General features: G+C 32.2%; 1 protein-coding gene across 4 annotated transcripts in view; it reads left to right on the plus strand.

Moving 5' to 3' along the window:
* Positions 1–27599, plus strand: part of LOC145686713 (protein vein-like) — a 469807-nt gene that overhangs the window by 392064 nt on the left and 50144 nt on the right. For all 4 annotated transcript variants that reach the window (XM_081760293.1, XM_081760295.1, XM_081760294.1 and 1 more), the window contains one exon: positions 14237–14307. In XM_081760293.1, coding sequence (XP_081616419.1) covers positions 14237–14307 — 71 coding nt within the window. The remainder of the gene's footprint in view (positions 1–14236; positions 14308–27599) is intronic.

Raw genomic sequence — 27599 nt, forward strand, 5'->3', positions numbered from 1 at the left:
TAGCTTATTGAAAAGTGAAAAATCGAAAATTTTGACATTGGCTGGTAACCCTACTATTAGTGAATGAACAGTAAGCTAATATTGCAAAATTTGCAATTCTTCTTTTTTCATTGCACCTGGTGGAAACTGGGACACACTTCCAACACCAAAAAACAAACAAACATAAGATGGCTTATAGTGTTTCTACATCTACAAGCACAGGGAAGATAAATGACTCTTTCTCTAGCAAGATATTAGATAAGTTAATAGAAATTATAAATAATCTTGTTGAGGGACTAGGAGCGCAGAATTGTGCTTTGCTATAGGGTTTAGAAATGTACAAATCCGGCCCTGACAATCACACACGACGCAAAGATAGAAACCAACTAAGTTTTCATCAGGGTAAACTCAAAAACGTAATTTTGTGGCAAATACATCCATGAAATCAAATATTGGTAAACGCGCGAAGAATATTGAAAGTAACTTGTATCACGGATTTAAATCAAACGAGATTATTTGCATATTGTTTTCCCGTAAAGCATCATAATAAGATGTCATCTTGACTTTTTAACGTGATTCTTTTGCAGTTGTATTGTAAATATCTTAACTCCGTACAATTAATTGGAGAGAACGAAGAGAGAAAAGTAGTTGCAGCTGAGGGATCTTTCCCTTAACATACTGCTCTTTATAACCAGAGCTACAGATCATTGGATGGTGTTGGGGGTGTTTGGGGGAAGAGACACCGAAGGTGTCCCGTATTTTCATGAAAAAAATATGGCAGGGTTATAATTAAAATACAGTAAGTATTTTACAGAACTAATTTTACAGTAAGTATGTGACCTCTTCAAATAGATAAAAGATAATCGAAATGTGAAACAAGAGCGCCCTAGGCAATATTATTTTGCATGAGATACCGTTATCACGAGCCACCTAATAGCTTTCCGTTTGTAGCCATTTAGAAACGCGAAAATAAATACCGATTTTCTAAATGGCTGGAAATCGAAAGCAGATAAGTGAGTCGTGATAACGGTATCTCATGTAAAATAATATTGTCTAGCAAGCTTTTGTTCCATTTTTCTATTATCTTTTATCTATTTGAAGATATCACATAATTACTGTAAAGTTAGCTGTATTTTAATTTCGCCACGAATGGGGCCCATAACGTCACAATCGGATCAAAATGACCCGACTACTCAAGAAATGTACGATTTTGTAAGTTAACTAATGTATACAGACTGAACTTCAATATGGTAAAACAATTTGTTACAAGAAGTATTACATTGGGTCAAAAAGACCCGATCTTGGTGTTTCTTGGAATGTAAGTGATCTCGGCATTCTGAGTGTTAATGCTATTAAAAAAAAAAATGGTAAAGGAGAATTGAACTTGAACTATGGAAAGCAAATTATTGAGCGAACCACATTAGTCATTCATTTTCTCTATGAACCCCTCTAAAAGAATCTAGAAAATTTTAGATTAATATTCGTATATAGAGAAATGGCATAAATTGTTTCACCAACATTTCTTATACATTCTTTTTCACTAAATATACTATCATACAGTACCATATAAATTTCGTATGGGTGTAATGAGTATATACAGAGTATTACCTGTCTAATATTTTTATTCTTCAGCGTATAATTATCTTAAATGTACGAAAGAACTACTTTATACGGGGTGGGTATATGTTATACCTTTGGAAACGGCTGAGGGTAAACCTACCAAAAATGCAAGCATAACACCACTGATCATACAATATCAGAAATACAGAATCGATATTTGTACGATATTGAAAATGTAGAAAAATTTCTACAACATTATACATCTAGATTTCTCTTTGACTAGATTAAATTCTGATGATTTTTGCTATGCCATGTGAACAACACACATAACCAGTTTACTTGAGTTTAGTTGTGCCCGAAACGGTACTATATACTTTTAAATTTTCTTTACGATTAAAAACTAACTCTATTGCCTAAGGAACCCGGAGGTTCAATGCCGCGTTCACAAAAGCTCTCCACTGACTTCTATCATTAGCCTACTGGATCCAATCTCTACTTTGTATTCCTATTTCTGCGAGATTCATCTTAATATTGTCCTCCCATCTCCGCCTAGGTTTTCCTAAGGTCGTTTTCCGATTGATCTTCCAGTTAAGACTTTGAAAGCTTTCCTACTTTCTTCCATCCTGGCTACATAACCTGCCCTCCCAAGCTTCCTAGCTTTGATGACCCTAACAACGTTTGGTAAAACGTATAAATTATATAGTTCCTCGTCATGAAGTTTCCGCCATTTCCCATTCCCGTTCATCTTGAGTCCGAATATTCGTCTCAGGATTTTATTCTCAAATACTTCCAGTCTATGTTCTTCCCTCAGTGTAAGGGACCATGTTTCGAAACCATACAGAACAACAGGCATGATTATCGTTTTATATATTTTAAGCTTCACAGGAAACAGCGTATTCCAGGACAAAGTTGAATAATAATGGTGACAACGTATCTCCTTGTTTCAGGCTATTCTCAACGTGAAAGCTCGTGAACATTTTTTTTTCTAATCGGACTTGACTTTAGGATTCATTTAAACATATCTTAATTAATCTAATTAGCTTTTTCGGTATCCAAAATTCTCTAAGAATGTTGAACAATGTTTCTCTCGTAACCGAGTCGTAAGCCTTTCTAAAATCAATAAATAGTTGATGTACCGGGGTATTGTATTCCCACTTCTTTTCGAGTATTTGTTGAATGGTAAATATTTGGTCGATAGTTGATCGATTTCGTCTAAATTCGATATTGATAGAGAGGTAATATCAATGCGGCAGAATTCCACGTCGAATTTTCAGAGCTCTCTTCGCTAATCTAGTGACTAACATATGTGCTTTCATGTATTAGGACCGGGTTCGATTCAAACACTGCAGCTGATGAGATCCTACTTTAAACTGTAAGTCTCGTCCTTTGTAACCTCAGTACTGACAAAAGACGTAAATAAATAATCAGTTAATTAAATTTAGTGACACATGTCACGCAACCTATTAATTTTAGAAGTTACACATATGTACGATACTTTCTATGTAGAAAGCTCCAACCTTGAATGCGAATCTCCACAGTGCGATAGTTAGAAAATCGGCATTTACTTTCGCGTTTATAAATGACTGCAAACGGAAAGCTACTAAGTGACTCGTGATAACGGTACCTCATTCAAAAAATATTGTCTAGCGCGCTCTTGTTCCACATTTCGATTATCTTTTATCTATTTGAAGATATTGCATGATTACTGTAAAATTAGCGGTATTTTAATTTCGCAGTGATTAGGCCTCTTAAAAAGAAATTACAGCGAGTATATTTAACACTACGTCTATTTGCTTTCGAAATCGGTCAAAGATAATTTAGGGACTTTATCCACACTTTAAAAAGTAAGTTTCACGATAGTTTTTGTAAAAAAAAAAAAAAAAAAAAAAATCCCGATTTTTATGAGTCCTCCTTAATGGTCTACTGGCTAGCACGCACACGCCTTTGTTGCACGGAGTCTTGGGTCCGAAATTAGAACTCATTATCGTGGTTCGGATTCCACCTTCAACAATAGATGCACGTCTAATTTAGCTTAGGTGCTGAAAAAGGACGGTAAACTCTAATCTAGTCCAAACCAGATTTTCATGAAGCAAATTGTTTTCCTTGACACCTAAGAATTACTGCATCTGCATTGTTAGGGACTAAACAGCCAAGACAAAGCGGTAAACTCACCCCATTTCAAAAGAACTCACCCCAAGAAGAAACTGCCCTGCAATTCCATTACACTGAGAAAAATACACGGGATCCTTGTTACTACAGAAATCAGTACGAAGCATACATTATCCATATGCAACATACATATTGCCCTTTTTCTCGCTTAAGTGTTACATCATGCCGTTTCACGATGTCTGACATCTAACAGTCTTCCGTATATTACATACAAATACGTATGTTACATACATCAACTATATGTTACATACGTTCATGTGTATATGAGATGCTGACCAAATACATATAGTTCTTTCGATCGTATGGAAAGTACGTTTATTCGGAACATTTATACGGAAAGTACGTTTATTCGGAACATTTATACGGAAAGTACGTTTATTCGGAACATTTATACGGAAAGTACGTTTATTCGGAACATTTATACGGAAAGTACGTTTATTCGGAACATTTATACGGAAAGTACGTTTATTCGGAACATTTATACGGAAAGTACGTTTATTCGGAACATTTATACGGAAAGTACGTTTATTCGGAACATTTATACGGAAAGTACGTTTATTCGGAACATTTATACGGAAAGTACGTTTATTCGGAACATTTATACGGAAAGTACGTATAAAACATACTAAATCCAAACACTATAGGATTTACACATGTAACTTACGTTTTCACGTACGCCAAACATTTGTTTCTCAGTGTACGAATATATGATTAGATATGCACCTTCAGCATGGGTGTCCCTATATTCGGTTTCCATGTTCAGCCGTAGATTCATGTCACATATTGTTCCGTGCTGAAAAGTGACACTAAACTCAATCAATTGAATCCATTAGGATTTCCTCAATGAGATTTAAGAATGATCTTTTCGTTATTTGAAATAAACTACGGATAAGAGGATGGGTTTCCCTCCTTATATTAAGAATAAAATGCTTCGCTTGTTATACGTGTACGACGCGGGTGAAGTTAGATTTACAACGAAGTTGCATCATCCGAGCGTGACGTAATGTCACATGGTATTATCATTGGGACAAAGGTGGAATAAAACTTGCCCTGCGGGGCTTCTGACCCCCTTCGCTCGCTGACGCTCGCTCAGTTATGTTTGGTAACGTAAGTAAATCACTTTTTTTTTATCAATAGAGTTGAGTGTGCAAAGTGGACTAATTACCACGTAACATTACGTCACGACCGGATGGTGCAGCTTCAATAATTTAACTACACGTGCACGACACCGCTAATTAGATCCTTCAGAATCCTCTTTTAGCGATTAAAATATTCAAAAATCAAATACTTTCAACTTATCACCTTTTGTGCCACTTCTAGTTGATTGCTAATAATTTTCAAGATCCCCGGGTAAACTTTAGCTTTCATGATACAAAAATAAATAAATAAATAACTTCAGATTTGAATGCTTACAAACATCCAAGACACAAGTAAACATTGATTGTTGCCTATTTTTTTTTTTTTTTTTTTTAGAAGAAATATGTTGTTTGTTGATTGATTTTGTTTTGTTGCTTGTTTGCTTTCGTAATTACTAGTTTCGTTTATTATTATCATTATTAAGGACGAAGTGAAGTTCTTTCAGCCTTAATAAATTTCTCGTAATTTATTCGATTAAATACTTGTAGAGATAATATATCTTTTTTGTTACCATTTAAAACTTGGATAGCAAAGCAAAAGCAAGAATTCTATGCTATAGAAAGAAAGAATTAGTGATTTATTGATAAACGTATGAATGGTGGTAAGAAGAAGAACAAATTAAGAGGTATATTTGAAACGTAGCTCTGTAAGAATTAGAAATTTGAAACATACATCTAGAAATAGAAACAAAGCAAAACTGGAATAGTTCAAGACGTGGTGCTGGAAAAGAATTCTGTGCGTGCCCGAAACAGAAAGGAAAAGTAGAAGAAAACTACATACTTTGGCGACGATAGACAAAGGAAAACATACTTTGGCGACGATAGACGAAACAGTGTTGCCACAGTCCTAACTCTGGAGTGGGCTAAAAAATAGTACCAAATTGAAACAAAAAGGGCTGAATTCATTATTTTATACCATCGAGGGTAAAAGTGTAGGGGAACGCGGGGAGACGCCGTCTCACCACTTTCAGAAAATATCTGTGGCGTCCCCCACTTCTAAAAAAAATTACAATGGACAAAGATAGCCACGGGGAACGGCGTGACGTCATGCATCCCCCTACTTTTTCAGATCTACTTTTACCCCTGAGTGTAATTCATGGCTCTATAACAAGAGAGTAACGGATGTAAAATTCTATACCACTCCCTCCTTTTCCAAGAATTTAAATCAAGAAAGTGTTTTTTTTTTTAATAATTTTTTAAAACATCAAAATAGAAAGACTAAAATTTCTACCACACTGCTCCTTTCTGGTCTTCTTCATGCGCAGCGCAGATGCGCTCATCTAGCGTCATTTGTTTTCTGGTACAGTTCGAATTACGAATTTTCTACACAAAGTTCGTAGCGTTATGCGGTGCAACGTCACAGAAATGAATGTTCAACAGCGTTTTTTTGTCAACACAGTATGAGTAACGAGAGATGTAGAAAAAGTCTTACTGACACTTTTGAAATTGTGACAAGTATTTGTTAAATGGTGCTGAATTGGGTAGAATTGTACCAACTTTTTCACAAAAGGGGCTGAAAATGCCTCCGTGGTACCAACGGGCCGATGAATGACAAAAAGGGCTGAATTTGGTACAATTGTACCAAGTGTGGCAACACTGAGACGAAAGGAAAATTGGTGATTGGGGATGAATGTGAATCTCAGCATCGGAACTATTTATCAGCCCACTGTAGAGATCAATGGCTACACATTCTTACTTTTATTGACTGTCAAAGATAAAAGAAATTGCGATTGGTAGAAGAATAGACTAAGTGAGAGGAGATAAAATAAACTCTGCAAAACATAATTCGAGATGAAATAATGAAAGTCAAGAAAAATAACAGTAAAATAAAAATAAAGAATGCTATAATCAATAAGAGATACAAAATAGAAACTCAAGGAACCAAAAGTGCTCCGAATGACTAAGAAAACCGATATTGCATTCAACAGAATGAAGGTCATCTCCCAGCATACGACTAAGAGTACTCGACAGTCCTGGTCTATTTCTAAGATCTGAATATCCAGGACATTCGAGAAGAATGTGCCAAATACTTATCTGGTTAACATAGTATCAAATCAAACCTTGAATTCATGGGTAATATACCAGTTGATCCATTCCTTTAATCGGAAGAACTCTTCCAATGAACTTGCATATCGTTGCCTTTCTTATGTAGCACAACTTTCCTTGAACCTTCAATACCTCAAAGATATGTAAGATATTTTAAGTTGTATATGGAGTGCAAAAAAAATTATAGTAAAAATTACTTTTTAAATATATTCTTTCAAATATGTGAATCACGTGACTAAGCATCATCGTTAACTATATTTCCAGATGTTTTTTTTTTAAGTATAATTGCATATTTTTATTTACAAACAACGTACCAGATATAGCTGCAAAGGAATTTTACATTCAAAATAATTAACAATAAAACCAAGAAAGAAATTTGATACAGAAATCAGCAGAGAGCTGGAGTCCCAGCCCATATTCTTTGACGGACACCATGTTATGATGTCATATCACATGTTTTTTAGTCATAGAAGTGCTCAATTGATAAAAATTGTACATATTTGTCCGAAAAAGCTTATTGGAAATTTTACACACCCCCAATCAAGAAAATGGTGTCTGCAGAAGTTAGCTATTTATTAATCAAGTTAATTTTGTAATCGAAAGGCCATTATAAGCAGCTGCTGATTCAATTACAGAATGAAAATTTTCAAACAATTCTATCTTTATATATATATATATATATATATATATATATATGTGTGTGTGTGTGTGTGTGTGTGTGTGTGTGTGTGTACGAATTGAATCAAGTTAATAGCATTGAGAACTTTTCAAGTTTCATTTAAACTTTTACACTTTTTCTTGCTGTCCACCGAGAGATAAAACTTATTTGTCACTGACGGGAAGCCACTCCAACAAAGATATGTCAAACTATACAACAAGGTATACTTCTACGTCAGTAAGTTTGAAAACACTAAATAAATCACAGATAATTATATTACTTATTTTGAACTTGTGTAAATTTACTGGATTTCTTTAATTTATTAAATTTAATTACTTATTTGATGAAGTTTTAGTTATATTGTGAATTAGTTTTACACTGGAGCATTAAAGAATTTGGAAGTGATAAACAAAATTTTGAAAGGAAATCGATCATGGTTTGTATACTGCCAAGTTAATATCATTTCAGATGTTTCTATACATAAATTAATATAGCAAATGTTCATTTTATGTATAATATGTTACCGGTACTTAAGCGAGGATTCAAAGCCGAAACCGCTCTTCTTGCACACCCTACTGCTTGTATTTACCCAGGTAAATATAGCATTCAGTCGTACTAAAAACTTACCGCTGAAATTGAGCGTTTTGACTACGAAGTGAATTCGTTCAGCTATAAATTCGACTCCGAATGATATTTACGAAAAAAAAAAAAAAAAAGGCTGAAAGAACATTAAATTACTTTGACCTTAAAATTAATGCTTGTATTTTAGTTCCATTTGACTACTTGTTTTGGTTTTTACAATTTGATTTTCTCATTCTTTTCGTAGTATATCTAAAACTTTTGTTTGAAACTTATTGTTTTGCTCTGTTGTTTGAGTTTTGCATTTTCTTTATAGTTTATTTTTTTTAAAGTAGTGGGTGAAATCTAAAAAAAAATCTTACAAAAGACAAATCCTCTATTTGTTGTGAGAGAGTGACATTTTTTTTTTAACTATTTGTTCTAACAGTTCGTTTAGGAACACCGTTTGAGTAAATTAGTTCAGTTCTTCATGTTCTGTTAACGTCTTATTTTCTTCCTGTATTACCTTCATCTGCAATATTTATATGTTAATTTTTGATTGTTTCTAGAAACATATTTGTATTATATACTATCTAAGCAAAATGTTTATATAACATACGTAGGGAACTAGTTATTTGCTAGAGACAAAGCAAACTTAGTAGCCATCGATTCGTTTGGGGGAAACAATATATTATAAAATATTTTTCATATACAATTAAATATACTGTAATTCAGATTATTTCAACACAATCAGGGTTACAAAGTTTCATGATAGACATATATGTATGTAATCAAGATACTTTAAGAAAAAAAAAAGCTTCAATTCATCGTTTAAAAACAATTTTTCAAGATCACGGAAACATAAAGGGCAATATCTTAATTTGAGCTCTGTAGCAGTATAGTATTAGAAAATATTAGGTAACTAAGATTTTAAAAGTTGATAATTTAATTTTTCTGTACAAAGAAAATTGTAGTTACACAGTATAATTTTAGTTTAGGAACAGAAAAATTTACGGTAGTTATATGGTTTTTAGGTTAAGAAAACCCCTATACATTTTTTTTTTAATATTCCCTCCTCAACAAAATGAAATATGATACCCACCATCACCATTAGAATTAATGTAACTTGTTACTAAATGTTTAATTTTATATCTTTAAAATTTTATTATATAAATACTAGACGAATTTAAACAAATGATACGTTTTATTCAAAAGTACTTATCTAAAAGTTGCATTGACATTTCAAAATTAACTTCAGCAATGCTTAAAACATAAATCTTAAAGAACATTTGCCTAGATCAGTCTTTTATTTGTATATGATTATGTAAAGATCTTTACATCCAAATTACGCTTTGTGTTTCTAGCACATGAACAGCTGTAAAAGCCAAATGGCACAATCCAACTATGTGATGCATGATCAGCGCATGAACTTTCATCAGTAAATTCCTCTACCTCTTAATTAAAGTGTCTCCCCAATTGCCTCACGATACTGTGCCAGTCCTGAAAATTTTGCGGATCAAACTAGGTACACTAAATCCATGTGCACTAGTTACTTGACTATTTGGAAGCACTATTCATTCTATATGCTATAAGAGTACTGTACATTTGTTCGATTTTAAACTTTACCGTGTAAGTCGGAATAAGAATCTCAAGAAACTTCTTTATATGCAAGCTACAAAAAGAAGGGTTTGTAAACTTATTAAGATTAAGATTAAGAGTTTTATTAAGATTATTCGAATATTTGTAGGATACAAAATCCTGACAGTCTATCGGCTTAAAGACATATATACTGAAAACACACCGGAATATTGCAACAAAATAAACACAGTTCTATGGAAAGTTAAAGTCATAACTACTGTAAATGGAAAGATTTCTACAAATCCTATTGTACAATTAAACCTGCTGTACTTCTTAAATAATGGTATAAGTTTGGATAGGATTTATGTAAACATTCCCAATATTAAACAAACAAAATAAAGTTAAAATAAAACTGAATATGTTAGGATAGTTCAACTGATAACAATCTGAGTTGTTATTCGTATATAAAATATTTATTTCGTTGAAAGCAGAAATTTGTACTGAGAAGTAAAAAGTTGTATACATGTTGAGGTATAACCCCTAGTACTAAATCGAAGAAATAAAATATCATGAGAAAAATATCCTGAACTCAAACAGAAAAAAAAAAAGATTAAGATTGACAAGATAAAGAAAGCTAAGTTCAATGATATCAAATATAAAATCTCATATGATTTTTCTTATTTTTAATCTCACAAATTTCATTTCTAACTTCAGTTTAATTGACATATAAGACTGTTTCGTAGTTGCATGATAGTATATTGAACATCTACAGTATGTCAAAGTCTTTTAGTAAAGGTACCATACCTGGAGCAACACTTCAAAATATATTATATCTACTGAATGATATATTTCAGAAATCACTAAAAGCTATTTATGGACTTGATTATTTTGTTGCAAATATCTAGTGTTTTATTATCCATTTTCTTACTAATATAATTCCACGATTTCATAGAAATTTCTTAAGCTAAATTGCAAAGTATATCAATAAGTGCTTTTTAGAAGTGATTTTGAAAAATAAAATTCATTTAGAAGAATTTTGAAATGTTGCTCTTAAGTATATACATAAAGACTAAATGATGAAAGTTAATTATAATTTTTTCACCTTCTTCGTAGATCAGTAATTACACTTATCGTTCTATGCTTCTTTGAACTTACAGAATATTTCGTTCTTTTCCCTTGGATTTCTTTACTAACCCTATTGACAGAAAAACATACGATAAAACATTCTTAATTAATATACAGACAACACATCCATTGTCATATACACTGTAAATTATAGAGGAAACAGTCGAAGTTCCAGTACATGGTAGGGAATATCTTAATAAGACATAAACTTTTAGAATACCCTCCTGGCTATATGGTTAGCGTACGTGCTATCGGTATAGAAAACTCCAATTTGATTCCCGTAGTAATCCCACGTTAAGCTGCAGGTCTGTGTCTTAATACTGTAGTCTCGCTGCTGTGAACGGTATGCTAGACTCCAAATCAACCTACCATAAACCATTATTTTATTTTATTTTCAGTTTATCAAGAAAGTAGAAATCATTTGTATTTATGGCAATGAAAACAAGTTAACATAGTGATAGCCTCACACATCACACTAAAACCATATCAGTTTTCCGAATAGGTTTATAGAAAAGGAAAATGTATCTAGACCAAATTATTACTAATTTGTCTCATTTCTAATTTAAAGATATGTTTATTATAGCGTGAGTTGCATATAACAATAGCAGCATTCCTCACATATTTGTTACTTTATCTAATAAAGATGTTTAATTTGTTTTCATAAAACCTATCTTTATATTCTGTTCTTTTAAATCACGTATGTAACGGTAGATATTCTCCTTCGTATTTTTATTAATATTTTCTCTTTCTAGATTGCATCTCCTCTCTTTTTCTTCTTTTAGTATTTCTTTCAAATTTAAATACAAAGGTTTTTTTACATTTCGCAGAACGAAAAAATCAAAAGTTTATATTGTCTCGCAATCCAACCAAGTCACATTTACGAATACTCTGACCAAAACTGTAACTTTTTACACCAATTACAGTGTCTCTGTAAACGCTAATTGGAAATTCTAACTTTACTGCATAAACTTTGCTATACTTCCAAGAAAAAATTACCCTAGTAACTTATCATATGCTAGAAACCATATTGTATGTTCAAACTCTCCTCAAGTAACGGTAAGTTGTAAATAAAATGTTTCTATTTTATTAGAATTTTGTAGTTTAGCACACATGTATATGCGTGTAAATGTTATACTACGCTTACTGCCTTCATCAAAGTACGTATGTTAATACTCAAAAACTAATCTATTTTCAGATGCTATTGGTTACTTGACTTTGTACATTTTTGAGTTTGTTGGCCTTGAAAATTGCCTAACATGTTACGAGTGTTCTCTTTTTCTTTGTTATAGCAAGATGATAGTGTTTGATGTTTTGTTCAGTAGCGGGTGGTTATTATTTTAATTGTGATGTAATAGATATCAGGTTTAACTTGTTATTTGCTAATGTTTTGTATGCGAGTGTGAGATTGGGTTTTGCATACAGTTTATTATATCACGGTCGTTTCATTCTGAATTGTAAAAAGAAATGTTTATCATGATGGATAATGTACAAGGTTATTAAATTAACAATTTTAATGCTAAGCCAAATTAAGGAAAACTTCTAGAATCAGCTAATTAGCACTAGATTCCACTGTAATTATTATTGTAATAATGGTAATTGCCATACCAAGATAATTTGTACCTCGTTTCCTAACTCTTTCAATTGGCATGTGATATTTTCGTTAGATTTATTAATCGAAGGATATAGTATTTCAAAACCAAAACCAAAAAGTAACTCCTTCTTGCAATTTTTTTATGAGCACTTGACTTTTATTGCATTTACAATAACGATGAAAAATGAAAAAGTCGTAATAATGACAATAAATTTAGCAAATTCGAAAACATTCCAATAGACAGCGTGAAAATATGCACGAATATTTTGTAATTCGCTGGTTTCTCTTCATTTCTTATAGGAGAGGATGTAGTTTTACCCCTTTTCATTCTATTCTGTTTATAGAGTCCCAAAGACATGAAAGGCATTTCACTGTATTTGTAATAAAGTAAAACTTAAAGCAAATGAAAACTAATTTACGTAAAACTAAATGGATCAATGTATGTACCACGAAAATCATAACGGTTTAATCTAACTTTGGATGAGAAAGCATTCAAGAGCCATCAAGTTTAGATTTTAAAATGTTCTATATTTGTTTGTTCATAGCAATTATGATTTTCTTTATTTTTTTTTACAAATCTAATTGGTCCGAAAAGAATCTCACGATTTGCTGGAGTACCATCAAAGTTAGTCAAATAAGAAACTACTTCCAAAGCACCCTGTGAATGCGTGATATTATTATTATTATTATTATTATTGGTTATAAACTCATAGAAATTCACTATCAGGACTTCGCTTCATTGACGAAATTATTCGCTTCGTTCTGGAATTGGGATAAAACCCATCGCAGAGAAAACTTAACAAACAATTTTCTGGTATGTTCAACTATCACCTAATCATTGAGCAGTCTTGCAATGTAACTGCAATATCGACTGTCAAGCCACTACTCATGTGTGCATCTTATGCAAGGAATTTGATTTTTTTTTTTTTTTACGTCATAAAGATTTGGCTTTCAGTGTCAAGTAGGGAACGAATATTTGTATTAACTTCTAGAGAGTAAGCATTTTAGTTAAACAACACAAGAATCGAGGCTGAATAAAGTTAGAATTGTTTATGGAAAGTGTATCAATAAGAGTGTCATGGTTAAATTAAGCTATTTTTCATTGTGTTGTTTAGGTGGCGCTGTCACGCAGATACTTTGTGATTAGTAGATCTGGATTTCCAAATGAACAAGGCTATACTAACGTAAAAGCTTATTAGAAATGTAGGAAAATTTCATGAAACCAGCTCCGAAATTGTATGGTAACCAGGATTAACCACCGAAATCATGTCATTTGACACCGTGAGACTCTTTTTTTCTTTAGAATTTGATTAAGTCTTGCGTGTACATAAAAAAAAATCAACAGTTCCTCCCTTAAAGACGATGCAAAATCGTACTGTAATAATGAGAAAACAAATTCGAAAATATTATCAAAAGCACAAGTGTATGTTAACAGAGTCAGAGAATATTTCTCAGATATTATATTTCACATTTGATGGTCGTATGTAATAAGTTATTTTTTAAAGAAAGTTCTCTTATTGCTCTTGAATTCGTGGGACGTGAAACTGAAAAATTTCATTTTATTTCATTTCATTTCAAATGATCTTGAAAATCACATTATCAGCGTTTTTTTTCTATCATACATGATCCCAAAAACATTTACTTGATAAAATTTAGCAACAGAGTAATGCCTGTCCTACACTATTACTTACTTAAAAAAATGTTTATTTCTCTAGTTGTTGTATGTTAAAAATAATAATAACAGAATGAAAAGACCGTAATTTGTGGGGAACAAAGTCGTTAAGTATGGAATCACTAGATGAGATCTGAACTGAAATTCCCATCTTTTTACTCCAGCTGTGCTGACGGGTACATAGGAAACAGATGTGCATACAAGGCTGTTGGTTTCGTTCTTGGTCCGAAGCGAAGTACGTATCACTTTTGTTCTTTTTCTTATTTTAGCTTAATAGTATTTGTTGTGTATGGTTTACTTCCTCTCTTTTTCTCTTCCACATTATTATTTAAGTGTTCTCTGTGAATCTAAGGTAAATTCTTTGTTTTTCTCTGTTTTCTGCAACTACTAATTCTTTAGAATTATAGATACAACTAATTTAGTACTGATGACATATAATACATATAGATTGACAGTTGCAAACATTATTTTCAACTTACCAGTCAATGTTTAATTTTACGCACCATTAATACGTACAACTATGAAATAAAAGTATTATATCTTAAGAATGTGAGTTTTATTCCTCTAGAAATCAGTTTATTCTTCCTATATTTCTTTCGCTGGAACTACTGCGAACTTCTTCGGGGAAAATGTAGTTTTCGTATCCGAAATGTACTAAATTTTCGCACTAATTTACTGTTAGAAACCAGAGATGGCGTGAGTCAATGAAAACGTGATCTATGATCCAATGACCCAACAATTAATGTGATTTACTCTGACCTACAACCCACCACCTACCGTGACCCAAGTAGAAATGGAGCTACTTCTACACTTGAATAGATTTTATTGCCCTCTTAATTGCTTTTATTGCTTTTATGACTGTGTAGATTTGATGTCAATATGGCCGTGTCGGCCTTGGGGATGTTTTAGGGGGAGGTGGTTTTATTACCCTGTTTGTTAGGTGGTTAGACGGGTTCCTGGAAAAGGTTGAGTGTTAGGAGGGATGGAGTAGTTTCTAGAAAAGAGGTTGAAGGACATGATTTTGATAGGGTTGTTTCTAACAGCTATGCTATGATCAAATTAATTATTCTTTTATTTGTATTTTCTTAATAAATTAATCGGAACAATTTGTATTGGATTGCTTGCTAAGCAAGCTCCTTATTTATTGGATCGTTTGCTAAAGCATACTCTGCTTATTTATTGGATCGCTTCATTAGAAGCTCATTATAAAAATATTATGTTTTTCCCAAATCCTATGCTAAAGCATACTCCATAGAACAACCTCTGATTGTGATTATATTAATTAATTTTTTAATAAATTAATCGGAACATCTTATTTTACGGATTGCTTGCCCTACAAGCTCCTTATTATTTTTCCCAAATCGTATGCTAAAGCATACTCGTTGTTAAATTTGATTGTGATTATATTAATTAATTCGATCATTTGCATAGCAACTTGTTTTTTTTTTGTTCTTTCGTATTATTTATAATAATACTCGTTGTTATAAATTGGAGGGAATAAACTTTATTCATGCGGGACTTCTTAATTTGACGGATCGTATCTTTATTTTCTCGAACACTGTGTGAGCATACTAGAAATTTCGTGTATAGAATATGTATAGTGCGGTATGATAAGCATTGCTGGTACATATACAGAGCCTGGTTCTTGTACGTCTTTCGCTGGTGAACTTAAGACATGAACTGAACTTTTCGCGCGCTTTTGGAAACTGGTTGGGCAAGAGGGAAAGATGGCGTTGTTGGGTAACAGGTGCGTGTTAAAACATGAAGACAAATACAAAGGAAAACCGACGACACGTTTAGTACACATCACAGAGTGCCGACAGAGTAATAAAAGAAGTTTGGTGTCAGGGTAGGTGAATACAAGATATTGTTGACGGCGAATACAAAGAAGATTGAGGTCGTGGCAGGTAAACATGTTGAATTATACCTGTATGCTAATTGGTAATAAAAACAAGTTTGGCGTCAGGGTAGTTGAACACAAGATATTGTTGACGGCGAATACAAAGAAGATTGAGATCGTGGCAGGTAAACATGTTGAATCATGCCCCTATGCTAATTGGTAATAAAAACAAGTTTGGCGTCATGGTAGTTGAACACAAGATATTGTTGACGGCGAATACAAAGAAGATTAAGGTCGTGGCAGGTAAACATCACAGAGTGCCGACAGAGTAATAGAAAAGAAGTTTGGCGTCAGGGTAGTTGAACACAAAACAATGTCGATGGTGAATACAAAGGAGAATAAGGTTGCGGTAGATAAACATCACAGAATACCGACAGAGTAATAAAAACAAGTTTATTCGTATGTGAAATGACAATAAAAAACATTGTCGGCGAAGAATACAAAGAGGATTGAGGTCGTGACAGGTAAACATCACAGAGTGCCAACAGAGTAATAAAAAGAAGTTTGGTAATGCGTTAGGTGAACACAAAACAATGTTGATGGTGAATACAAAGAAGATTAAGGTTACGGTAGATAATAACACAGTAATAAAACATTGTTGACGAAGAATACAAAAGAAGTTTGGCACCACGAATTGTGGTACATGACGCGACACCGAACGGAAATACAAAAGAAGTGTTGATCCTGTTGAAACATGAAGGGGTACTGAATGCAATAGAAGATTGTTACATTGATATGATACCGAATGAAAACACAAAAGAAGTTTTGCAGTATGAATTGTGTTGACACTTTTCTTTGTACGTAGATAACATTTTAAGTGATTAGTACAGGATATGAATAACATTATTGAGGGAATACCGTTGTAAGATGTGAATGATCGTAACACAATGTAAATAATATTGACAATGTTGTTTCAAAAGAATGTTTGATCAATAAATGATACATGAGAACATAAATGCAATGTAAGTATATGTTTTCTCCGTCCCTTATACCTATTGAAAGTTGTATAGAGAATTGGGGAAGTACATTTGAAAATATTTTAAATGATGTAATGGGCGTGTTTTAAAGTACCACGTGATATGACGTCGACATAAGTTTTCCTTATATACTGGGTATGATGAGAAGACTGACATAGTATCATCATGGATTCATCTGCCAGTACAGTACAGCGAGAAATTCAACTTTGCAACGAAGTAGATTGGGATTCTACATTTGACTATGTTGAATCTCCCAACAAAAAGTTTAAATTGCATAGAGAATCTCCGGACTTGTTTATTGATGAAGAAACTTGCTATTTTTCACCGGCTTCTCCAGATGTCATTATAGAGGAAGAAACTTGCTCACCGGCTTCTCCAGATGTCATTATAGAGGAAGAAATTTGCTCACCGGCTTCTCCAGATATTATTATAGAGGAAGAAATCATTGATTTAAGAGAAGAGCCAATATTAATTCCAACTTCACCAGTACCAGTAACAGGAACACCGGAGCAAAAGTTTCAAGTTCCAACGATAAAGTGGACACTTGCAGAAGAAGGAAGATCAACATCTCCTGATTTATTTAATGAGGAAGAGGAGGAAGAAATTTGTAAGTTATTCAACGAGATAGAAGAGTGCAAACCCAGCACGCCATCACCAAGTGTTTCACCGTTGGACTATCCATCTTCACCCCAAAAGGTTCCATTGGATTTGCGTGTGCAGTACCAGTGCGAGTGTAATAGTGACTTTGTAAGTGAAACCTGTGTTAAAGATAGTATTTTAAAGTGGGAACCAGATACAGTTTTACTATGCCCTGGTTGTACCCTAAATTTTTTCAACCAGTTCGGGCACAGGTGCCTTCTTGTGAATATATTAACTCTCGAAGCAGAAGCATGGAAAATTATGGCAAGCAAAGATGTGAGAGACAATGTGTATTCAAATTATGTGAAATCGCATTCTGCTAACAAAAGAAGTGAACATTTATTTCATGAAACCTATGACAACTTATTAAAGAACCCAAATTATATTGAAGGACTAGTGAACATTTTATTAGAAAAAGATAGAAACGCGACAAAGTGATTTCTTTTTTTTGTATGTAATATAATCTGTATATATTATTTCTGTGTGTGTGTGTGTGTGTGTGTGTGTGTGTGTGTTTGTACATGTATATTATTTTCTATACTTGTTTGCTTGTATATATCTTTATCTCCAAATAAATATATACGAATTTCATTTCTTGATTTTTATTTAATAAAAGAAACTTTCCTAAATAAAAGCTATCATTGGCATTTTACAAAGTGAAACTCATTTACGGTTTCTATCGTTTAAAATTGGTATTTGATGAGTGTTTTATATTTTTCTTGATTTTACTAATACTTTGAAGTATTTAAAAGTTTGATGAGTATTTTACAAGTTTGCGATTTGAAACATAGATCCTCAAAGTTTGTGTAACAAACAAAACATACCATGAATAAGAAGAGTTTATGTAACGAAAGATCCACATAAATAAATAAGAACGAATTTGTGCAACAAATATTTGATGAATTACACTTTATGAGTATTGTGTTAAGAAAAGTAAGCAGAGTTTCTGCAAGAATTTTTATTATATTCACAATCATAGATTGTTCAGAGTTCCACAGAAACTTTTTAATATATTTACAATAAAAAAATTAACACTGACTTTGCAATGAGAAAGGATTTTTAAGTTCACACTTAAGTGTCCTTAGTATTTTACATAGTAATTATTTAACACTACATAACTATGTTGATGTAAGAGTATTACGGTAAGTAAAACGAAATAAGAAGATTGTTCATCGCATTCTTAATACGTTCACACAAAGTGTTCGATTAAATAATTACGAGATATTAAATAATACAACAACAACAACAAAAAAATTAACACCGACTTTGCAATGGGAAAAAGAATACATATAAAAACAGAAACTGATCTAATAATGAATTTAAATATGCATACTATGAAGTAATATTATAGTATGATTAAAAATGCAGAAACTAATTTTACAAACGCGATTCATAACATGCAGAAAGTGTTTTACAAATGCGAATCATAACATGCAGAAAATGTTTTTACAAATGCGAATCATAACATGCAGAAAATGTTTTTTACAAAGTGAATCACAACATGCAGAAAGTGTTTTTACAAACGCGAATCATAACATGCAGAAAATGTTTTTACAAATGCGAATCATGACATGCAGAAATTGTTTTACAAATGCGAATCATAACATGCAGAAAATGTTTTACATACAAACATCATAACATGCAGAAAATGTTTTACAAACGCGAATCATAACATGCAGAAAATGTTTTTTACAAAGTGAATCACAACATGCAGAAAGTGTTTTACAAACGCGAATCATAACATGCAGAAAATGTTTTTTACAAAGTGAATCACAACATGCAGAAAGTGTTTTACAAACGCGAATCATAACATGCAGAAAATGTTTTTACAAAGTGAATCACAACATGCAGAAAGTGTTTTTACAAACGCGAATCATAACATGCAGAAAGTGTTTTTCATACAAGCATCATAACATGCAGAAAATGTTTTTTTTTTACAAACGCAAATCATAACATGCAAAAAGTTTTTCACATACATGTGGTATAAATGTCGAAAAGTGTTTTTCAAAAACAAATAATTAACACCAATTTTAAAACGTTCACAAATAAATTTGTTCAGAGTATGTATAACATACGATCCGTAAAAATATGAAGTGATTGAACAAAATTAAAATTAAAAAATGTAACTTACGAAAACTAAAATGCAACTTGTCAAAATGAAAATGCAAGTTGTCAAAACTAAAATGCAACTTGTCAAAATAAAAATGCAACTTGTCAAAATAAAAATGCAAGTTGTCAAAACTAAAATGCAACTTGTCAAAACTAAAATGCAACTTGTCAAAATAAAAATGCAACTTGTCAAAATAAAAATGCAAGTTGTCAAAACTAAAATGCAACTTGTCAAAATAAAAATGCAACTTGTCAAAATGAAAATGCAAGTTGTCAAAATGAAAATGCAAGTTGTCAAAATAAAATGCAACTTGTGAAAAATGAAAATGTAATTTCAAAATTAAAAATGCAACTTGTCAAAATGAAAATGCAAGTTGTCAAAACTAAAATGCAACTTGTCAAAATGAAAATACAACTTGTCAAAATGAAAATGTGAAGTTTTTCACATGCATGCAATATAAAAGTGTACAAACAAATTTTAGGCACGTGGATCATAACATACGGATTTTTGTTATATGCATATGTTAAAGTTTCATATGCACATGTTAAAGTTTTTAGTTGCATGAAATAATTTTAAGTACGATAATGTAAAACGCATTTACACAAAAGAAAGTTTTAAAATCATACATCTAAGGAAATAATATAAATGAAAACAAGTAATATACAGTGATAAAATTTTATTTACAAATTACAATAAGATATAGATATACATAGTTTACATACAGATACATTTGTGATTTTAACATTCCTTGATATATTGTTTAATACAATCTATATTTATATTAGTATATGTACAATTACATATTGGCCAATTTTTTGCTGAAAGTCTTTTATCATTTCTTTTTGTTAATTTATACACATTGTTATTATTATTATTTTGTAATTGATTAGCAGAAAAGTTTTTATTTTCCATTATTACTTTTTGTGCATATTATAATGTAAATCTTTTTGTAAGAATAACTCTGTAATTAACTGAATGTTATCTTTGTTTAACAAAATGTTATATAATGTATATGTAAATGTCCAATCATCAATTTCAGTATCACAATGTACTGTTGCAAAATCTTTATATAAGTCATCAAAACTTTGTGTGCTTACCATTCTACGCCATGCTTTATAGCATAACATATCATAGTCTAAAGTAATACACTCATGTTCATTTAAATTTGCGCGATTTTGAAAACACCCGTAACACAAAAGTTCTCGCTGTGGTTTCCAACGGTCAATACATAATAACAAACACTGTTCATCTATAGAAAAAGAAGAACACCGATATTCACAATAATTGTATGTATTTAGAAAACGACATTGGTATTCACAGTATAGATTGTTGATACACATTTTTATCGTGTTCAAGATATGTTTCTCTTAAATCAGAAATGTGATAATCATTAAATGTAATCTGCTGATATGTATAGTTAAATTTGTTTATAAGATGCGGAATAATGTTTACGTCTATGTATTTCACATGAATTTTTAGATATTGTTTTAATATTTCTTCGCGTGTTGATTTCTTAATTAGGAAATTCCACACAGTAGTATTTAATTCTTCATCACTTTCACTTACACATTTATGCTCAGTTTCTTTCTCACTACGAATTGCACAACTTTCACAAAGTAATGGTTCAGAAAGTTTATATTTTTCTAGTAACTGTTTTACACAAACTTCATTTACTTCATTAGGAGTACAATCACACTTCACATCATTGAATATCAGAATGTCATTAGAAATTGTATTTTGATCTAGCACTACTACTTCCTCTTCAAACGGTATTTCATTTGGGTATCTGAAATTTCGTCTATACACACTATCGTCTATGCTAATTTCTTGTGTTGGATAAATAATCCTATATTTTTCAGCGTCTTCTTCAGGAATGTCAGGATCATTTGGATGTACAACAATAATTTTCTTTTGTTTTTCAAGTTCAAAACGTTTTTCACGTGGTGAAATGTACTTTACATGTTTACTTTGCGATAAGGAAAGATTGGTTTCAATTTTACCTTTCCTTTTCTTATTATGAAAAGAAGAATATGTTCTTAATTGTTTAACATTATGCAGGTCTTTATTTATTTTTCGCTTTGCAACTGCTGAAACATCTACCTTTTGACTGTACATCTTAACAACGTATCATCCACTTTATTTGTGTTAGTACAAGTACACGCATGCGCAGGATTTATAGTGCAAAGGTAGGGGATGCGCGAAACAAATGCGCAGAAAAATAGTATGAATATTTTAAAAGTTTTTTTTCCCATTACAATATTTGTTTACGAATTGAATTAGATTCTGTGTATTTTAAATATAAAAAAAATATTTAATTTGATACGTCAGACTAACTCCACTTTTATTTTGATTGAATATTAACTTAAGAATAACATTAATTATATACATGATCTTATGAAAATATAGTGTGAGAAAGCATGATTTTATTCACACAGATTTAATGGATGACAATTCAGTATTTGGATGTTACAGTACTATATCTACTTGTAATGTTTCATGATACAGAACATATACACAAAGTAAAGAATTATGCATGTAACAGTAGACATATACGTGTAACGGCTGACTTATGTTTGGCTTATGTTGCACATGTAAGGAAGAAGGTATCATTGAATGCATACATTGTGACACTCAACATGTCTTAACAGATACATATTGTACCCCAGTACTTCATAAAGCGTTAAAGACTGGATATAAAATTCTGCAAATGATTGAAGTATGGGAATTTGAACTGTTGGTTCTGAGCTTAGTCATTTAAATATATCAGGAAGCTTTAAGATTTTTACCTCATGTCAAATCAAAGGAGACAAAGAAAAATACATGAAAGAGTATCATGTATATGAAGGAATAGAATTAATGGAAGATAACATTAGGATGAACCCATGCATGAAACAATCTACACTTCATTGCACGGAAAATGGACATAACGATCACACTTATTGCAAAACAAAAGATTTTGTTTTACTTGGTGTTAACGCAACGCTATGCTACGGGTCTGAGGGTAAACACATGTAAACTTACTGCAGGCAGCATTCCCGCATTTTGGCTGTGTACCGACTATTGTGTTGAAAAGTTGCAAGTCCGCAAAAGATATTATTGATCTGTACTGTGTAGGCTTCTTTCGTCAAGACAATATGCTGAAAGCTACGTGTGAAAAAATTAGTGAATTTGTGTGTGTAGGGAAGACTACGGTCTTAACTACCGATGATTCCGACGAGTTAATGGGTGTTTTTTCGGGAGGTTAGCACGAGTTTTGCACCAGAACATAGTATATGTTCTACATTGTATGGTACAGGTAGTCGGGAATACTTTCGCATTGTTAATAGTAAAACTATGCAATATCCTTATTTTGGTCTGCGTGGAAAGGAAGTTACCATTGAATGTATGCACAGTAGTGGTATCGAAGACCCGCAAACATATGCTCGTTCATTATTCGAATTTGTACAAGAACATAGGCTAAATGACCTCAATGATGATGATATGTTTATCAGTATTACTATTGAAAGTTCGCGTCAAAATTAAACAAACGATGTACATAACATGACAGCCTAAAAAGGAATTGAAACCCGATATATCGTTCCATATAGTTGAAAATGTTTTAAATAGTAATGAACATTTGGAAAGAAGGGAGATCCACGCAAGGGAAAGGGTCGAACCCATGGTTCAGCCAAATATGAAAATTATGCAGTGGTTTGGAAAAGTGTCCCACCCCAATGAAGAAACATTGTATATTGTTATCCTCGGAATGGGTAAGACTGATCAGCGTCGTAACTGCATGTACAAACTAAAGAATCATCCTGAGCTAGTATTAAAACAGACTAAGGATTTGTGCATTGATCCCAATGTTAGTATTGACCATTAACATGGTTGTACTATTGCAGATGCGAAGAAGTTCGAAAACAAACTAACCTCTGAATATCAGATAATTATTTATGAGAAGAACAAATGAGTTAAGAGTATAATATACCCGTGAATTAAAGATGGCAAACAAAATTTACACCTTGTATGAGAACCAATTGATAACTAACATACATAAACGTTTGTAACCCAATGTTTTTGTGGTTATTGTTTGTAGGATCTTACATGTATTATAGTGAATATCTTACTATTACTTATTTCCCAAATAATTCTAGCAGAAGCGTATCTTTCATTATTTTTAAATTGACTTGTACATAGTTTTCATTTTGTATTGGTGTTAATCAGTTCTTTGCAGCATTTACCACATTCTTTTCATCATTATCAAACATATCTTTAAAATTATTCCACTATACCGAACTATGCAGTAACCATTGTCAACTTTCTTAGAGAATTACACCAGTTAGATTCATTTGTTATCAGTTTTACGCTCACAGAAGAAATCAAGTCATACCAAATCCTTTTTTTACACTTTGTATGTGTAATACGCCTACAGAGGAGTAACATTTTATCCATACGTCTATTATTTCTTCATATTTCTTCATATTTTTCAATCACAAACACTATCACTATCACTATGGTTTTTATTCCAAATTAAGAATTTCTTAAAATCTTTCTGCAAGAATATTTCTATCAGTTGATTAAGAAATGTATCATTATGAATGGCATCATCATATATATGAAAAAACTGTTCTAATTTATTAAAAGTATTGCCGTGCATCTTTTGAAACTCATGCCAAATTTCATCTTGTATGTCAATATCCATAACAATGCTTAGTACTTTTGTTTTCAATATATTTTTATCTAAAAGAATACAGTCATGGTTTATTGCGTCTTTTAATCCGCGTGCACATCCACTGCAAAGAAGCATACTTCTTCTTTTAGATTCCCACAGTTGAAACGCATTTATTAAGCACTGCGTGGTTATGCGAATGTTATCGCAGAAACAAAGCCATACGTTTTCAGCATTAGACATTTTCAGTTTAAATTTTCAACAGTTTGAAAATATTGTTGTTTTTATGTATTTTTCTAAAACACTAGGCACAAATATTTTCACTGCCCACCATACGGAGAAGAAATCTTTTTCATCGACTACAACGGCACAAGATTATTATATGTACCTTTGTTAACCCTGGTATTTATACGTTTCGCCGTAGGATGTATTGTATTATCTGGATTAACCAATGAAAACAGGTTTGAACAAGTTTAAGGTAGACCTGAAACTCATAGTTTCCACCCCCATTAGTTTTAACTGCTATTCTTTTATGATTATGAAGTGATTCTTATATTCAAATTAACTTGAATATTTCATCTTTGCAACAGTTTTTAAAACAGATAAAGTCACCCATCCCGTTTACCCGCGCTTGCTTGAATTTCTATATACTAACATTTAAATTAATAATTAGAAATCACGATACCTGAACACCAATAGATCCTTTGCATGTGTTTGTTTTAATTAGACTATTGGATTCCAACGCAATGTGACAGTTTGATTTGATCCATAAATAATCCCTTTAAAAGTTAAAGGGAAGATTTTAACAATGTCTACTAGATTTTCGATTCTTAAGTAGTCCTTTGCTCTTGTTATTTTCCAATAATGATTATCTTAAGCTGTATCTAATTATCATTTTCTTACTTTTGACCAGTCTCTCTCTCTTATGCTGAGTTTCCTACTTTGTCCACAGTCGTCCTATCCTATTACCCATTGAAGCCTTAGCGGTTTACTCCCCATTTCTATTTGCTTTTGGTATTGCTTTTGACTTGGTTCCAGCGTAAAATTCATCAGAGTTGTCAACCGGATGTGGGTAGTTGCTCTACTAATGCAGAAAAGTATGTGGGCAGATAAGTACAACAAACAATATCTAAAATAATATTGGTCATAGGAAAGATGAAATGGGAGTAATAAATTGTTTAAGGATCTGAGAAGTGAACTTTGTGCCGGACAATATTGTGTTCGTAACTTTTCTTGGAATTTTCCCCGTTTTCCCTCATAGTTTTATTCATTTCCTTTAGCCTAACCGACATAAATGTGGTACGTAATACTCAAAGATTTCATTTATTTCATTGTTTAAGGAGAACGAGAATGTTTGTCAGCATTGTTTAGTGTAGGTTGCGAATATATGTTGCAGATGTACTCGCTGTCCAAATCAGCTATTTTGCTACAAACTTATACAAATTCTCATATTCAGTTGATAAATCTCCGAGTGACGATATTGATCACAGCGCAGTACACTTTTTATAGATAAATAGATACTGAGACCTTCATAGCTAACATGTCCTTAAATACTGATAAGCTCAAACAAAGAAAGAAAAAAAATCTAATTCCTAATAATATTTATAGTAAACTGAGCAAATTATAAAAGTTTCCAACATCAGCCTCTGCCCCCTTTCCTTCTTACGTTTCATGAATTTGGAATTTATTTTACGGATAAAGTGTGGTATATCGCCTATTTATTTATCTGTTGTACAATCAAATAGCTTTATATGTAATAGGGTACACATCTCTGATGTGGTAGTTTGTGATTCGATTCCCAACACCCATGTTTTCCTTCATTTATTCACCCACATGTCTTAAGAGGTGTTCTTCATACCCACTAGAAATAAAGATTTCAGTTCAAGTATACTTTCTGACTTGAGCCCATTCAACTTGTTGGTATTTAATACCTTCAGCTATATATCAGGTCTAATTTTGAAGTGCTTACTTATCATTATTTAGTGTTCAAACAATTTTAACAAGGAGTCTGCTACGCATATGTTCTCTAAAATAATACGAAAAATTACAGTGAGAACTATGAAATTGTTGACAAATCCATCATTAGGTTAGTTCTAGCTTCGTATTGCTTATGAGGAATTCAGTTGAGTCTGAAGAAATAAAATGATGTGAACTATCAAATCGTTGTAAAGAAAGATAGGAACATATTTCGCAAAACCATGAAGATTATTGAATACAAAGTTCTTGTAGTGTACATCCTATTTCTCTCCCTATCTCCATCTCTGTACCTCTCTCTATCTTTCTCTTCATCTCTCTCTCCCTATCTTCCTATCTGTACCTTTCTCTCCATCTCTGAACTTCTCTCTCTCCCACCATCTCTGTACCTCTCTCTATCCTTCTCTTCCTCTCTCTCCCTTTCTCTCCCTCCTTCCCTCTCTGTACATCTCTCTCCCTCCATCTCTGGACCTCTCTCTCTCTCTTCCTCTAAATGTACATTTTGTTTTGTTTTGATTGTCAGCATTATTCATTTCTCTTAGCTTACAGAGCATAAGGAAAGGAGATTACACTAAATGATCAATGTATCGATTTCATGTCTCATATAACCTCACTACTAAAAGTAATAAGAATAGTTTTTCTCTTTGTTCTATCTTGCCTATGAGATGAGACGAGATGAAACAAAAGTTTGTATGGTTAAGCGGATAGCGTACATGTCTTTGACATCTAAATTTTATTCGTACTTATAGTTTTCTAATATCATTTTCCATTTATTTCACAAGTAGCTCTTAATATAGTCATAGACTTTAGTGTTATTATAAATAACACGAAAGAATTCAAAAGCTGAGTTTTAATAAAAACGAAATAACACAAAAGCAGAGCTTGAACAAGCGATTCGTTAAAAATGTAATTGGTAAGTCAAAATACATACCGCAAAGCCGATAATCCAATACAAGAAATACTCAAAAGAATAAGTAATAAGAGGATTCGATTCCCAAGTAGAATGTTTAAAAGAACTTCAAAGTCTATCAGTTTACTGTCTAAGGACTACAAAGAAAATAGCTTTGATGATGGCAAACTCCAAACAAATTCATACGTATCATGACTATCTTACGTAAAGTTTTCCTTAATCGTGCCACGCAAATGTGATGTCAAATAAAATAAGATTGTTTTCACATTACGCTCACAAATTCAAAACCAAGGGAGGTTTACACCAATTAAATGTTAAAATGAGACTTGACATACACTTGCTTACTGTTCTATCCTCACGAATACATAT

The sequence above is a fragment of the Thermobia domestica genome, chromosome 5, assembly GCF_964235325.1.
Source record: "Thermobia domestica chromosome 5, izTheDome1.hap1.1, whole genome shotgun sequence".
Taxonomy (NCBI): Eukaryota; Metazoa; Arthropoda; class Insecta; order Zygentoma; family Lepismatidae; genus Thermobia; species Thermobia domestica.